The sequence below is a fragment of the Mucor mucedo genome (assembly GCF_025094135.1).
Source record: "Mucor mucedo strain NRRL 3635 chromosome Unknown EV154scaffold_71, whole genome shotgun sequence".
In the NCBI taxonomy this organism is placed as follows: Eukaryota; Fungi; Mucoromycota; class Mucoromycetes; order Mucorales; family Mucoraceae; genus Mucor; species Mucor mucedo.
The window spans coordinates 95858-110000 of NW_026252355.1; the positions used below are offsets into that span (position 1 = coordinate 95858).

At 38.0% G+C, this 14143-nt stretch overlaps 5 protein-coding genes across 5 annotated transcripts in view; 4 read left to right on the forward strand and 1 right to left on the reverse strand.

Moving 5' to 3' along the window:
- Positions 1 to 695: 695 nt before the first annotated feature.
- On the forward strand, positions 696 to 2677 carry EV154DRAFT_514877 (uncharacterized protein). Its single transcript, XM_051602191.1, has 6 exons — positions 696 to 973; positions 1033 to 1307; positions 1384 to 1678; positions 1748 to 1868; positions 1956 to 2241; positions 2333 to 2677. Exons 1-6 carry the CDS (start codon positions 742 to 744, stop codon positions 2525 to 2527), a joined length of 1404 nt encoding a protein of 467 aa, XP_051455778.1. The 5' UTR covers positions 696 to 741; the 3' UTR covers positions 2528 to 2677.
- Positions 2227 to 3465, forward strand: EV154DRAFT_284863 (uncharacterized protein). The gene is made up of 5 exons (XM_051594773.1): positions 2227 to 2241; positions 2333 to 2679; positions 2760 to 2940; positions 3003 to 3150; positions 3211 to 3465. Exons 2-5 carry the CDS (start codon positions 2672 to 2674, stop codon positions 3366 to 3368), a joined length of 495 nt encoding a protein of 164 aa, XP_051455779.1. The 5' UTR covers positions 2227 to 2241; positions 2333 to 2671; the 3' UTR covers positions 3369 to 3465.
- Positions 3466 to 4378: 913 nt separating this feature from the next.
- EV154DRAFT_423997 (uncharacterized protein) lies at positions 4379 to 9367 on the forward strand (the record flags this gene model as incomplete). Its single annotated transcript, XM_051596169.1, has 5 exons — positions 4379 to 4504; positions 4573 to 4809; positions 4898 to 8020; positions 8101 to 8280; positions 8354 to 9367. The coding sequence occupies 5 exons, from the start codon at positions 4379 to 4381 to the stop codon at positions 9365 to 9367; spliced, it is 4680 nt and encodes a 1559-aa protein (XP_051455780.1).
- A 2212-nt stretch (positions 9368 to 11579) lies between these two features.
- On the forward strand, positions 11580 to 12195 carry EV154DRAFT_565464 (cyclin domain-containing protein; the record flags this gene model as incomplete). Its single annotated transcript, XM_051605901.1, has 2 exons — positions 11580 to 11685; positions 11750 to 12195. 2 exons carry the CDS (start codon positions 11580 to 11582, stop codon positions 12193 to 12195), a joined length of 552 nt encoding a protein of 183 aa, XP_051455781.1.
- Positions 12196 to 12857: 662 nt separating this feature from the next.
- The window catches only part of EV154DRAFT_514890 (uncharacterized protein), a 3344-nt gene continuing 2058 nt past the window's right edge, over positions 12858 to 14143 (reverse strand). Inside the window, exons 4-6 of the mRNA XM_051602192.1 lie at positions 13229 to 14143; positions 12985 to 13170; positions 12858 to 12927 (exon numbers count right to left, since the gene is read on the reverse strand). The exon at positions 13229 to 14143 is cut by the window's right edge and continues 293 nt beyond it. Coding sequence (XP_051455782.1) covers positions 13062 to 13170; positions 13229 to 14143 — 1024 coding nt within the window. The 3' untranslated portion in view covers positions 12858 to 12927; positions 12985 to 13061. The remainder of the gene's footprint in view (positions 12928 to 12984; positions 13171 to 13228) is intronic.

Genomic DNA, 14143 nt, shown 5'->3' on the forward strand with positions numbered 1-14143 from the left:
AATTCTACACACATGGTTAAAAAACTATAATGAAGTAAAGCTTTATTTCAAGAGTATTAACAATTTTAACTATACATGTTACTTGTCTGGGCGTTTTTTATCTTTTGGTTGTTAGTCATCTTTGGGGGGTTGGGTTAGGTAGAAGAAATCATCAGACCGTCTTATAAAGGTGTCAAGTAAATAGGAAGGAAGTCTTATACATCTATTTCCTTTGTCTTTCAGATATTGCTTTCTCTTTTATATTTTTGTTGTAGATAGACGCTTTTTCGGTGACGAGGCAGAGGTACTTAATATACTCATAATGGCCCATCACAACCAGGGTGTAAACAAGAATTAATATAATGGGCTATTATAATCCCCCCTATAGATAGATAAAGATGATATCAGCTTTGTTGCAAGTCTTGTCTGTGATATACGAGGTAAAAAAGGAAGACAATAATAATCTGGTTTAAATCAAGTCGAATAGTTTTGTCTAAATTTTGAGAGCAAGTTCGAGCGGGTAAGTCTTTTTGATAAAGAGACTTTGACGATGGGGTTCAGCCTTTTTTTCAACAGCAAATCCATGTAATTGATGCTTATTTCTTTCGTCTATTTCGTAGACTATGCATTGATCTTGATGCGATTGTTTATTGCATAGCTGAATCTAAACGTACATACACAAACAATTTGTGTAGCCGCTGTTCAAATAGGCAAAGTTTTTTTTTTTTTTTAGCTTTTTCTTTCAAACCGCTTCTTCTTATAATGTCATTCTCCTTATATGGAACGCTCCCTCCATCTAAGACAGGAAAAGATTCAGAGAAAGTAGATTCTCATGCAACCAATACCACACCAACATCAACCAATATAAGTGGTCTCTACTCCTCATTACCTGCACCTGATTCAGGATCAACTACTTTTCAAAAAGACGTCAATGAGAAAACTCCAGTTATAGAAACACCAGCAGCACCAGCACCAACACCGGCTCAACCAACAGGTATAGAAGGTGCTATTATCTTCTTCTCACTTCTAATGTCTTCCTTTCCTCTTATTTAGGCTGGTCCGCATTCAATAAATTCAGGCCTGTTATACGTCGACCCACTATTCAGGCAAAACCCAAATTAAATAAACCCTTCATTCCAGCAGGTGCAACCATCGTCTCTACGAAAACCATCACACGAGAAGAAAAAGCCAATGAACAATCAGTCCAGGACTCCAAATTCTCCACTACAAAACCAACTGAACCTAAAGACAATCTTGACCTTGGTGCCATTCCGTTTCTAACGACAGCGGACGACGTCAATGGTTTTCGAGCAAACCAAAAGTCCAAGGTATAATCGTATATGAAGCGAAAAAAAAAAAAAAAAAAAAAATCAGAAACTGGTTTTTTACTTACATTGCGTATAGAAGAAGGGAAAAAAAGGAAAACTCGCAACAAATACGCAGCCTTTACCTACCGTATTCAACATGCTGGAAGACTACGATCCTCATAGACCCAACGATTACGAACAATACAAAGAGGAACGCAGGGAATTACGTGAACAACAACGAAAAAAGAGAGAATGGGAAAAACGTCAGCAGCAATCGCCATCCAGATCGAGATCTAGATCTAGATCAAGATCGAGATCACGTTCGTATTCACGTTCGCGTTCGCGTTCGCGCTCACCTTATTCTTATTATTCACGTTCTCCAAGCCCTGAACGTAAGTAAACCTTCGTCTATATGCTTTTTATTATGAGAAAGTACTGAAAAAATATATTTTCATATAAAGCTATACGTCCATCAGTTAGAAATGAACCTCCTAAAATTAATGTTAGAGAATCGGCAGAAGAAGCTTATCATCGTAGAATAATGATGAGTCAACAAAAACCCGTTGAACAACCTAATTCAAGGTAAATACTCATATGAATTATTATTATTTTTTTGGGGGGGAGAGCACGCATGTATATATAATGTGGTAATCATTTCTTTTCACGCAGAATTGAAGAGGCGAATCCAGCATTAGATATTGCAGCAAAAATACTTGCCAAGTATAACTTACAGGAAGGACGCGAAGAGATGAATGAACCAGTTTATTCTCCACCCATCCATCGTGGTAACAACATCATGATGGAACAAAAACCTGTCGAAGTGACAGAAAATCCTTCACCCGTGATTTTACTGACAAATATGGTGGGTCCTGGAGAAGTGGACGATATGTTACAGGAAGAAACAGCAGATGAATGTTCTAAATATGGGAAAGTAGAGCGATGTCTTATTTTTGAGGTAAATTATGCAAAAAAAAAAAAGAAAAGGCTTTTTTTTTGCGTGGGGGGGGGAGTCAATGCTTTTTTAATTAAAAAATGGAAAATAATAGGTGCCCAGAGGTAAAATTCATGCTGATAAAGCAGTGCGTATATTTGTCAAATTCTCAGAGATTGAGGCAGCTAGAAGAGCTATTACAGATTTGAACGGTCGATTCTTTGGTGGTAGGATAGTAACGGCGTCATTTTTTGATAATGGAAGGTTTGAAAGATTGGATTTGGCTCCATTGCCTGAAGAGTTCCTTTAAATCATTTATGCGCCGCTTTAATGGAAAACACCCAAAACGTCATAAGCATAAAAACACCAACTCAGGGTTATTTTTTTTTTTTTATATATATATATTTTGTATCCCTTTTTTTTACTCTCTCTCTCTCTCTTATTATCAACTAAAATGAAAGGGTAAATTTTTCTATTGCGGTTTATATGGGAGCAAGTTAAAGTGAAATAAAGAAACACGAAATTCATTCCCTCTGTCATAGGCTTGATTATGACCTCCATTCACGCATTCTCGTAAGCCTTGCTGGTGTTTTAGCTGATTCACGAGCAAAAACAACTGTGGATGAAGTTGAAAGGCTTATTTCAAAATGTATCACTGTTCCTATAGTACCAATGGAAGATATTACCGTATTCACTTCCTCCGAAGTTAGCATAGGCCGTATGGTAATGTAACCGACGGTGGTAACACAAAAGTATTTTATTTTAATCTTCAAACTATTTCATAGACCTACCGTTATCAACAAACGTTAGATGCATTAGTCAAGTATACAGTGCATGCTGAAGATTCAAAACAAGTTGAGCTTGTTCCACGTATTTTAAGTTATCTAAAACATTTACCCGTCTATGAATGGGACGATATTATTTTACCTAAAGGTTCCGTGTGTGTGTTTTTTTTTACAAAACAGTGATCTATATTTTAACACATTGAAGTAGGCTACACAACGCCAGATAGTACTACCTACACTTTGATTTCTGGTCTTTTAGACTTGGCTTTTCAGCAACCGGAATTAGAAGAAATCATTTATAAAACCTTGTGGAATTATGGACGGTGTATCATAGATTTGATAAATACCAGCAATAGTAAGCGCTAAAACACACAACTTAATGTTAAAAGAAAAAAAGAGAAAGAGAGAGAGGGTATCTAACCGTTTAAACCCCCCCCCCCAAAAAAAAAGCCGATTACACTGTATCGTTTATTTTACCCTCATTAGCTGGTCTTGCTCGAGCTTTACAAGTATCACCTTATCTTTTCAAACCAGCACAACTTCAAACGATATGTGAAAATATGCAACCACTGATTGTTGATGAAACTCTGGATACAATCAGGAATGCAATCGCTGCATGTCTTCAAACAGATGATGAAGAATCGTACAGTAGACGTGTATTAGCAAATTATTGGGAAACTGGGATGCCCTTGAGCTCAAATCGGATTATTCATGATTTACTCATCATCTTGCGAAATGTGACCGCCAGAGTCATTGCGTTGTCTACACCATCAAATTCAGCGGAACATATCAACCAAAACGAACTGAAGAAATTGCATTTGACTACGAATATCGAAGATGCTTGGTCCATTTTGATGAAAAAAGTAGCGGAGGGTGTGACACCCGTGGATCAAGAGCTGAGCGAGATGGATAAAAAACTCAGCAAACATTTGAGAGGTGTTTATGTCATGAGTCTTGGCTATTTCGATGATATTCGAAAGTACGCTGAAAAAAGAGAGAACGAGGGTAAAAGGTGGGCTTTGGATTCTTACATGAAGGAAATTATGGGCACTAGCTTGGTAAGTGAGAACCATCTTTTATAGCAGTTTTATATTTTTTGTTTTTTGTTTTTATGTGTATACGAACTTTTTTTTTTTTTTTTTTTTTTTAGCAAGTGGCAGGTTTATCATCTGTCTATCTCCATGAAGTAGACGATGTTTTGATTAATTACATCCATCAATGTGTTTTTGAAAGTTCGCATTATACGGACCCTTGGGTACATGTGGCTTCCCTGGACACTGCTGTATTATTAGCAATCAAGTAAGTTTAATCCACCCAATTCAATTTAAGCCACTTAACCCTATTTTTGCTTTAGTTTTCCAAGTTTGAATAATAGAATGACCAACGCTATATGTCGATTTTTAGCAACACCTTCGCCTGTATTTGAATTGAAGGTAGAGCAAGAACATGAGACTGTCACCATGCAAAAGTTTGCAATTGTGCGCTTAGCGCAGTGTGTCCAGGTAAGAAGGATATGGATTCACACGTAACTTGCAAGAGCTAAAAAAAACATGTGCGGGTGTTTTTATAGACTAAGCCTGTGACTCAAATGCGCCAAGCAGCTGTTTCGACATTGTATGCCCTCTTGAATGAAATCACTCGATACTCTGATGATGAAACCCAAGATCAGCCATCTGCATTTGTGGATCCGAATAGTATCATTGGTGTCCCAAGTGCTGAACTATTAAATGAATCACAAAAGGAGCAAGTGTGTGTAAATGCGCTTTCGGCTATTGTCAATGTCGCTGTGTATCTAGCTGATGAAACTGTAAGTTGTATCACTTTTTTTTTTTTTTTTTGGGGGGGGGGAAGAGTGCATGAAAACTATAGAAAATTGACAAAATCTGATTTATCAGATCATTGTTCAAGCTTATTCCATGTTATCTTTACGCCGAAAGTCCTTTTCAATTTCAGCCATTGCCACTTTGACCAATAGTTTTGTGGACTTAGCACTTGTCAGCCCATCCACGGTTTTCAGGGACATCATCAATTTGTTTGCTATTTTGAGCCGAGAATCCTTGATGGTCGATAATAAGCAATTAACCACCTCTATCTTGAATGCACAGACCTTGCTGGCTCAAAGATTATCGGCCCGACCTGAATATTACGACCAATATCTGAGCAATTTACTATCCCTCTTTGTCGAGAACGGAAATACGATTCAGCGCATGATGTCTAAAAACAAGAAGGAATCCGAACTTCCTTGGATCTCAAAGTTAGGAAAACTTTTGCCCGTGATTCGTACTCTTCTGGAACATGACGATTTCAACCCACATTTAAATCCTAGTGAAGATACCGTTTCTCATTTCCGAAATACTTGGTTCCATTGTGTCTTATTTGGCTATGTGACTGAATCTATTTGGATCCGTGAATGGTATGATTCCATGTTACTCATTGCTAAGAAAACCCCAGTTCTAGTGATCGAAAGTGCCACCAATTATTTGGAAAGTGATTTGGAATACAACTCAGTACTTCGTGGTGGAAATAATATGGATCGTGATATCGGCTTGATGAGACAAAAGTTAATAACGTTCCTACCCAACCTTGCATACGATACTAAAAATTTCTCGTTTGCACAAATCATTTTTGCTTTAACCGTATATCACATTGAAATGATGAGAAGTAAAACAGGGGATTGTAGCTTTATCCTACGCTATTTTATGAATGATGGTGTAAGTAATAGCACCATGTCCAATTGTCTCGAAACCATTGCGGATCGTGTCGTGACAACTTACATCAAGGATGCTTCGTATAAAGCCGCTTCTCAAAATTTAGACGGGGAACTGAGAGAACAGATGACCAATCTGCTCAAACTGTGTTGTCATCGTCTCGTCAAGGTACACACTTTAGCCGTCAAGATGACAGAACGTATTGTCACTTCGTTTCCTCAAGTTTTTGCAGAGAAATCCCTCATCACACTGCTTTTGGAACTCGTGCAATTGCTCTGGTTAAGTTGTGAAGCGGAATACAGAGAAGAATACTGCCCTACCTTCAAATTCTTTTCTCCCAGAATTGATGTCACGATCGAGCTCGGGGATTCATTTACGTATCGTCAGGAAATCTGTGCTCACATGTATGAAAATGGCAAAAAATGGCTTCAGATATCGATGGACCGTGCACCTATGGAGATCAATGGTCTTTTACAAGACTATTTGGCAGAATATAAAAAATTTGAGTCTGGTGCGCCCATTGACGTAGCACATTTAGGCAGAACGTTGGCTTTGGATGTCGGAAAATCTGCAGCCAAGAATGAAATGACGGTTGATTTTGTACCCCGTATTCGGGGGATTCAATTGGATGACTCGTCGGATTTTGTGGACGGATTTACATCAAGACGTTACTATATTGGTGAAGTCAGTGGGATTGAATTTTTGGCAGGCATGCGTCATGGAGCAGATAAATTACCCGATAGTCATACTGGAGCTGGTTTAAGTGAACAAGTGCCGATTGTCATAACAACTTTGCATGCGTTACTCGACGACGTGAAACAAAAAAGGATTGTACCAGTAGATAGATTGCGTCGTACCATGTTACAGGCAGCTAGTTTTATTATATCTCTACCCACAATACATCCTGATCTAGTCACTCTCATTGTCCGTATTCCTGTTCACATATTTACGCCGGAGTCACTGGAAATTGGTACAGATGTCTGGAACTGGGTTCTTGTTGAGCGTCCTGATATCGAAAAACGTCTGATGGTTGAAATTTTGAATATGTGGAGTTGGGCCCAACGTTATAGAAAAGGCCTGTTCTCTCCCAAATTAAATGCAAAGCATCCTTTTGTCAGCAAGATGACCTATGCGCCTTCCGAAAGAGCTATTATTGACAAAAACAATGAACGCATGACCCGCTTGTTTACCCCCCACGTCACTTGGATCAAGTTCTTGACAAGCCGTTTTTATGCGATTCGCCATCGTAGCAAACACTTGATCAACATGCTGATTCGTCTTCTACAGTGCACTTTCCAAAATTCTCATCTGATGAGTTCTCACTCATTTGCTCGTCTTCCAAGATTTCAGCTCTTATTTTTGGGCATGAAAATCCTTCACTCGGCACAAATGGAAGTGCTTGCTGAATATCGGTTCAGATCTCTCATATACACTTCTGCTTTCAATTGGTTCTCTTTGCCTCCCAAGTGGCATTATGGCTCCCGCAAAAGTTATGCGCTTGTTGAACAAAAGATTTTGACTGATTTTTACACGGTGGTGATTAATGATATACCTCGTTTAACAGACCTTGTTACGAGTTCATCGATTCGCAACTCGAGCTCCAAGATTGCTTCTGGGCTCTACATGTTTTTGCACAACAAGACAAAGGACGATGTTATGCGTGATCAAAAATTGACGAAGCGGTTACTTCTATTATTGATGGATAGCGAATTATCACGTCTTTCCGTTTGGTGTAACCCTTTGAATGCGTTGGGACCAGGTTATCCTGCTAATTATATCGGTAACACCGAAAAATCTTTAACGACTGATGAAAATTGGAAGGAAATGGTTCGTTTTGCTTGGGAAACCTCGCCCAAGGTGGCAGTTCAAATGGCTGCTCGATTTGTTCAGCCTGCAGTCCAAAGAGAGCTCCATACACTCATTGCTAATAATACACTGGATGTGGTAGATGTACCAGAGGCGTTGGAAATATTGTTGGGTGATAAAGTTCAACCCAATGCCAAATTGGATCTTCGCTATTTGAAATATTGGGCTCCTGTGCCTGCTATCACCGCAGCTAATTATTTTATGCCAGAATACGGTAATCATCCTCTCATTCTGCAATATGCAATGAGAAGTTTGGAATATTATCCTGTCGATACCGTGTTTTTTTATATTCCGCAGATTGTACAAGCGCTCCGCTATGATGAGTATGGATATGTGGAGAGGTACATTATGGAAGCTGGTCAAGTATCGCAATTGTTTGCCCATCAACTTATCTGGAACATGCAAGCAAACTTTTTTGTAGATGCAGATAAAGACTGCATCAAGGTAATACACATACCTTTGGGTGGGAGTTGTATAATATAAGATGTGAATATTAACTATCTTTATTTTCTTTATGCATATAGCCTGATCCATTGAAGCCTCTTCTTGAAAAAATTATCGACAACCTTGTTGCCTCATTTACTGGGGCTGATCGGGAGTTTTACGAGAGAGAGTTTAAATTCTTTGGTGATGTTACTGCTATTTCTGGGTATTTAAAGGAATACATCAAATATGGTCAAACCGAGAAGAAACCAATGCAAAAGGTAAATACATAAACATTTAAGCTTTTTTTTTTTTATTATTGTTATTATTATTTAACGAAATGTTTTACTTTAGAAACGTCTTGATGAAGAGCTGGCTAAAATTAAAGTTGACGTTGGTGTGTATCTTCCTAGTAATCCCGATGGCCACGTTGTTGATATCAATCGAACTTCAGGCCGACCTCTTCAAAGTCACGCCAAAGCACCATTTATGGCCACCTTCAAGATCGAAAAAGAAAAGGAAGAAGACGATATGGCTGATGAAAATATCATTCAAGGATCTGATGAAGATACATCGGTTATGACGCTTTGGCAAAGCGCTATTTTTAAAGTAGGTGATGATTGCCGACAGGATGTACTTGCGCTTCAGTTGATTGCCGTCTTCAAGAACATCTTTACCAGTATTGGTCTCGATTTGTATGTGTACCCCTACCGTGTTGTTGCTACTGCTCCAGGACGCGGTGTGATTGATGTGATTCCCAGATCCATTTCTCGTGATCAATTAGGCCGCGAGAAAGTGAATAGCATGTATGATTATTTTGTGGCCAAATACGGTGGTCCCAGCTCAATTGATTTCCAAAGAGCGAGAACAAATTTCGTGCAAAGTGTAGCTGCTTACTCTCTTATTTCCTATCTCCTTCAGTTTAAAGATCGTCATAACGGTAACATTATGCTGGACGATGATGGCCACATTATTCATATCGATTTTGGCTTTATTTTTGATATCGCACCTGGTGGTATTGGATTTGAAAGTTCGCCCTTCAAATTAACGACAGAAATGGTCCAAGTCATGGGAGGTAATTCAGAAGGACAAGCTTTCAAACAGTTTTCGGAGCTGGTCATCAAGGGTTATTTGGCATGTCGTCCTTATGCCGAGTTAATCATGCAACTGGTGACACTCATGCTCCAGTCTGGTCTGCCTTGCTTTAGAGGAGAAACGATCAAACGAATGCGAACTCGTTTCCAAACTGATAAATCAGATAGAATTGCTGCTGATTTTATGATTCAAAGAGTAAAAGAATCTTTTGAAAACCAGAGAACGGTGCTATATGATTACTTTCAAAAGGTTACCAACGGTATTCCTTATTAATAAATAAGATACTTAATCATGTATCTTAAAAAACGCACAAACTGCGCAAAAAAAAAGATCCGCAGGATCATATTTATTGTTGATTGCATTGTTTGGTCTTTTGTCTTTTGCAAAAAAAATAAGCTATTAACATCTGCTATTGTTATTGCTCCCCTCGCCGCTATAATCTGATTTTATTTGGTTCACTCTTCTCGGTGTGATTGACACAAAAAGAGCCTCATAGTGATGGGTTATGTAACTTGCAGGTTTGGGATCTTGTTCATATGGGCTGGCCTTTCTAGTCCTCTTGAACAATGAGTTTTATTCTCTCAAGCCTATACGGTTATATAATTTAACCCGGAGTCTAGAGCTATATTTTTCTTAAGCAAGTGAAACTCACTACTGAGGCCGTGTGACACTATATTTTTTTCCAAGAAATGAGACAAAGGGAAGTGCAGTCGCAGAAAGCTACTGATTTTGGAAAGTGACCAATTAGATCCACGATTTGGATCCAAGCAAAAGTAAACTATACATGATATAACACGAGCTCTTTCTGATGTTTAAATGACACATGTTAAGGAATTGAAGTATCTTTTTTTCTTTCTCTTGCTAATAGCTGTTTTTCTTTTCTGGAGATAGCGTTTCAAGAATTGCAGTTATACAAATAGAACTTTTTTTTTTAACAGTTACAATCTCTTGTGATAGCCCGTTAAATACTCGTGTGATCTCTGGGACTATGGATGAGAAATGTAATTATGATATCACCCAAGTGTTCTAATTGGGTGTGTTTGCTTGTGTTTGCTTGCCCTCCTAATCTTTGCTGATCCTTTGGTTGTCAAGGCTTTTTACCCATAACAGAAATTGCTGGTTTACGGATTTAATTGGTGACCATAGTAAATAACGTTAGTATATCTTCTGTTCCCTTTGTGTGTTTCTGCTTGCAAACACATTTCTAGGTCATGGTTTAAAAAGTTGTAAACAATAAGCTAGGCATCTTGAGATTGATAACCAAGAAAGCCGCATGCCTTGGGATTTTTGAGGTACTCTAATGATTCCCCTCAACAATAAAAATTTAGGGAGAGCAAAAAAAAAAAAAAAAAAAAAAAAACTCTTTAGGAATGCACTTACACCTGAATTTATCAAGCTTTTTTCTTGAAAAGAAGCATGCTGACACCCAAACTGTCCATCTCTTTGAAGGAGGAGATAGTGTCTGCTGATGAACATAAATTCTTTGCTGATAGTGTTTGACTGAACTATCTGTAATACTTTGTAATGAAAGCGTAATCCATTTGTGATGAAAAGCGTCATTATTAGTACCTTCGGAAGCAATATGGCCGATTGTCATGGTGTCACCTAAAGATCGGAACAAAAAAGAGTAAAAAAAATCTTTTTTTTTTGTCCGTCACTTATCAATATGCATGACCTTTTTGTTTAAACAGCATTGTTCAACCATACTATGCTTCTTTATTTTGATGCAATTGCATGCATTGAATATATATATAATTTGATAAGAGCCCAAAGGTTTTTTTTTTTTTGATCCGACCTCAGTGCATGTAAAATATTTCCCGCTTTGGCAAATCCGGTTAATCATTGACAGGTGAGGCTTGTTCTGGACAGGATATTTTAAATAATTCAGATAAAAAGTAAATCTGAGTAACACGCATTAATTGTGAAAAAAAAAAGAAAAACGTCCTTTCACCTCAAGGGAGAGTTTAATAACAATGGCGACAACAAAATCTAAATGTAGCAAAATTAATTTATTTCTTAACGTAGGGCTTTTCGGGTGAACTAAATGGAGTAAAGAAATAATCGGTACAAAAGAGTATAATTAAAAAACATCAAAACAAAACCTCATGCTTTCCTTGCGAGGGTTTCACGAGAATCATTAATTAGGGCATTCCGAACTCTTCTTGAAACATGTCAATGGCTTGTTTCTTTTCTTCTTGATGGTTGAGACGATAATAAGGAGATATTAATGTTGTCAATATACATGCCTAAAGGACAAAGGAGGATAGACAGACAGAAAAAAAAAAGAGTGTTAATACAAATATAGGAGGGAGAGAGGGGAATTGTTTTGTTTGGTGTAAAAGAATAACAAAGGAGAACAAAGAAAAAAGGGGCTTGATAGTAACACATGGGGATTCTTTTTTCATATAAAAAGACCCATTGGAATTTCACACTTTTACCTTGCCTTTTTTTCACCTCACTCTCTCTCTCTCTCTTATATTAAAAAATGATTCAACAGCCAACCCCGTCCTATAATTTCACTGTCACTCGTTCACATAATGTACCTACACAAACCAAATTACACACAGCCACATTACCATCCATTTTAATAGGTAAAAACAAAAGAGTACATATTGGCATAACAAGCAATAAACTAAATATATATATCCTCATCAGATTTTACAGCAATGACACTGTGTGACTTAATGCCAGCTCGCCCAGTGACACGCCGCCGTTCATTACCAGAATTAGTATTCTTTGTTCAAAAGATCACACATTTAGCACAAATCAATGCACGCACTTTATTAGTGGCACTTATTTATTTACAACGAGCCAAATCCAACTTGCCTAAACGAGCAGCGGGAGGTGATGACACCAATCACCGCATGTTTCTCGGTGCTTTACTGTTAGCATCTAAATTCCTCAAAAACAGTGCCTGGACCACCACCACAAATACACTATCCAACAGACGCATTTATGAAATCTGCGGTGGACTATTCTCGCTGGAGGATGTGTGTCAATTAGAACGCGCTTTCCTTAAACTTATTCAATACAACTGTTGGGTGGACGACCAGACTTTAAATAATTTTGTCCAATTACATCGCGCCGATTTCTCATTATAATCTTTAAAACTCTCTCTCTCTCTCTCTCATTATTTTTTTTTTCATTTGTACATATACATCATCATTACATTCTATTCTTTCTTTTTTATACCGTATAAATAAATAACTAAAATTTAACTAGTCTACAATAATTGTGTATTCCCGATCATTTGATTGGGCTTGGTTGGGAGGGAAAAAAAAAAAGAGGCTGCAAACAAATAAATATATCATTCGGTGCTTGGAATTCGAACATGACAATACGCGTTTTTCTTTATAAAACAAACATACCGAGTGATTTGTGTCATGCTCACGTAAAGACTCAGGGTCAGTGGTCATAACTCTTGTCGCACACGCTTCTTTTAATAGGCTTCAATATATGTACCGTTTATTTATATGTATATATATATAAAAAAAAAAAGTAAATTCATTTTTTACACACTAAAAATCGTCGGGTCTTGTCCCGCTCGAGAAACTAGTGTAGAATTTATAATGCTTGGTTTTTGCGAGATTCCTTTACAGCGGCTTTGGAAGCGTTGGATGCAGCCTCATCGGACTCTTGTCTTTCTTTGGCAGTGGGTGTTTTGACTGGGTTATCAAATTGTTCTGGTCTTTTATCATCTTCATCATCGTCGTTTGTAGTCGTGGTAGTAGCAGGTCCCTGCTCATAATCACCAATTTGATCCCAAGCACTCTTTGGTTCGGGTGCTTCACCAAAAGTTCTGGACTTTTGCTTATTATCGTTGTTGTAAATAGGTAAATTTCCAATATCCATTCTGTAGGTGTTTCTTTTTTTTTATTATTATTATTTAGAAAGGAAAGAAAAATAGGTTTGGGGAGAACTTTCCTTTATTTTTATAAATTTGGGGTCGGTGATTTAAAAAAATAGGTCAGACTTTATAGTTTATACCAGTAGTGCCTCTACGTCGATGAAAATCATTTTTAAGCGATAAGTCTTCACCTTTTGTATCACATTGAATACACACAAACGATTGAAATCTGTATAAAGATGTGAGCATCAGCATATAGAAAAGAGAAGAAGAAAAAAAAAACTTACTTTTGGGGATATTTTTTAATGGGTGGCGTAGGACACCCGCAATGTACTTTGAGGTTACACTCGGCACACTGAATAAAGACGCGTGGATCCCAAGAATTACCAGAACCTGTGTGGCCAACCTTTCTTTGGTACGCCGTTGCTTCTAAATGATCGACATAGCCTGGGTCAAAATCAAACGCGTCCCATTTTTCTTTAGGAAATTCGTGCTGTCCACAAATGAAACAAATAAGGTCGGGTGATGGTATAACTACGGTCTGCTCTTGTGCCTTTTTTGGCTTTGGTTGTGGCTGTGGTGCAGATGTGGATGCTGCAGGCTGTGGTGATGGAAGAGAAAGAGGAAGAGGTGGTGCTGGAATATCAGGTTTGCGCAGGACGAATTTGGACATACTAGCTGCTGCTGGTAATGTTGCTGTCGCTGCTTTTTTTTGTTTTGGGCCACCGCTGACACCGCCATCACTGCAGATAGTGAAACCGTTCTTTGGTGGTACGTAGCCATATTGGGCACTATGATAAAAATTCTTTTTCAAAAACAGACCATTGACATTCATTAACGTAGAAGAAGAATAACTTTTGCAGAATTCGAGCAAAAGATATTTCACATATTCTATGTAGTGTTTTTTGGTGTCGGATATACGAATAGATTGAACGCGATCAAAGAACTTATGATAGGATCGATCCATATCATCGATGGCTGGTGTTGGACTTGATACACTGCGCACTTTCTGAATCAATCTCTGCCACACGCTGACTTTCTGCATATGTGGTGAAATTTCAAATTTATCCATAAAGAATAGATTTCGCTTCGTCACCCATTTCTCAAATGCGATAGCTAAGCGTTTCGGTGACGATTTGGTGGTAGTCAAAATAGCATGATCAGCGCACGCTAACGTTGCATTTTCATCAAAGCACCAGTAT

Bases quoted from the DNA above. Each gene is read 5' to 3' on its own strand.
- EV154DRAFT_514877 (XM_051602191.1), top strand. From the start codon at position 742: ATGTCATTCTCCTTATATGGAACGCTCCCTCCATCTAAGACAGGAAAA. The intron at 974-1,032 runs GTATAGAAGGTG...CCTCTTATTTAG, and splicing joins AACACCGGCTCAACCAACAG to GCTGGTCCGCATTCAATAAA. The intron at 1,308-1,383 runs GTATAATCGTAT...CATTGCGTATAG, and splicing joins GAGCAAACCAAAAGTCCAAG to AAGAAGGGAAAAAAAGGAAA.
- EV154DRAFT_284863 (XM_051594773.1), top strand. The intron at 2,941-3,002 runs GTAATGTAACCG...ACTATTTCATAG, and splicing joins AAGTTAGCATAGGCCGTATG to ACCTACCGTTATCAACAAAC. The intron at 3,151-3,210 runs GTTCCGTGTGTG...ACATTGAAGTAG, and splicing joins CGATATTATTTTACCTAAAG to GCTACACAACGCCAGATAGT.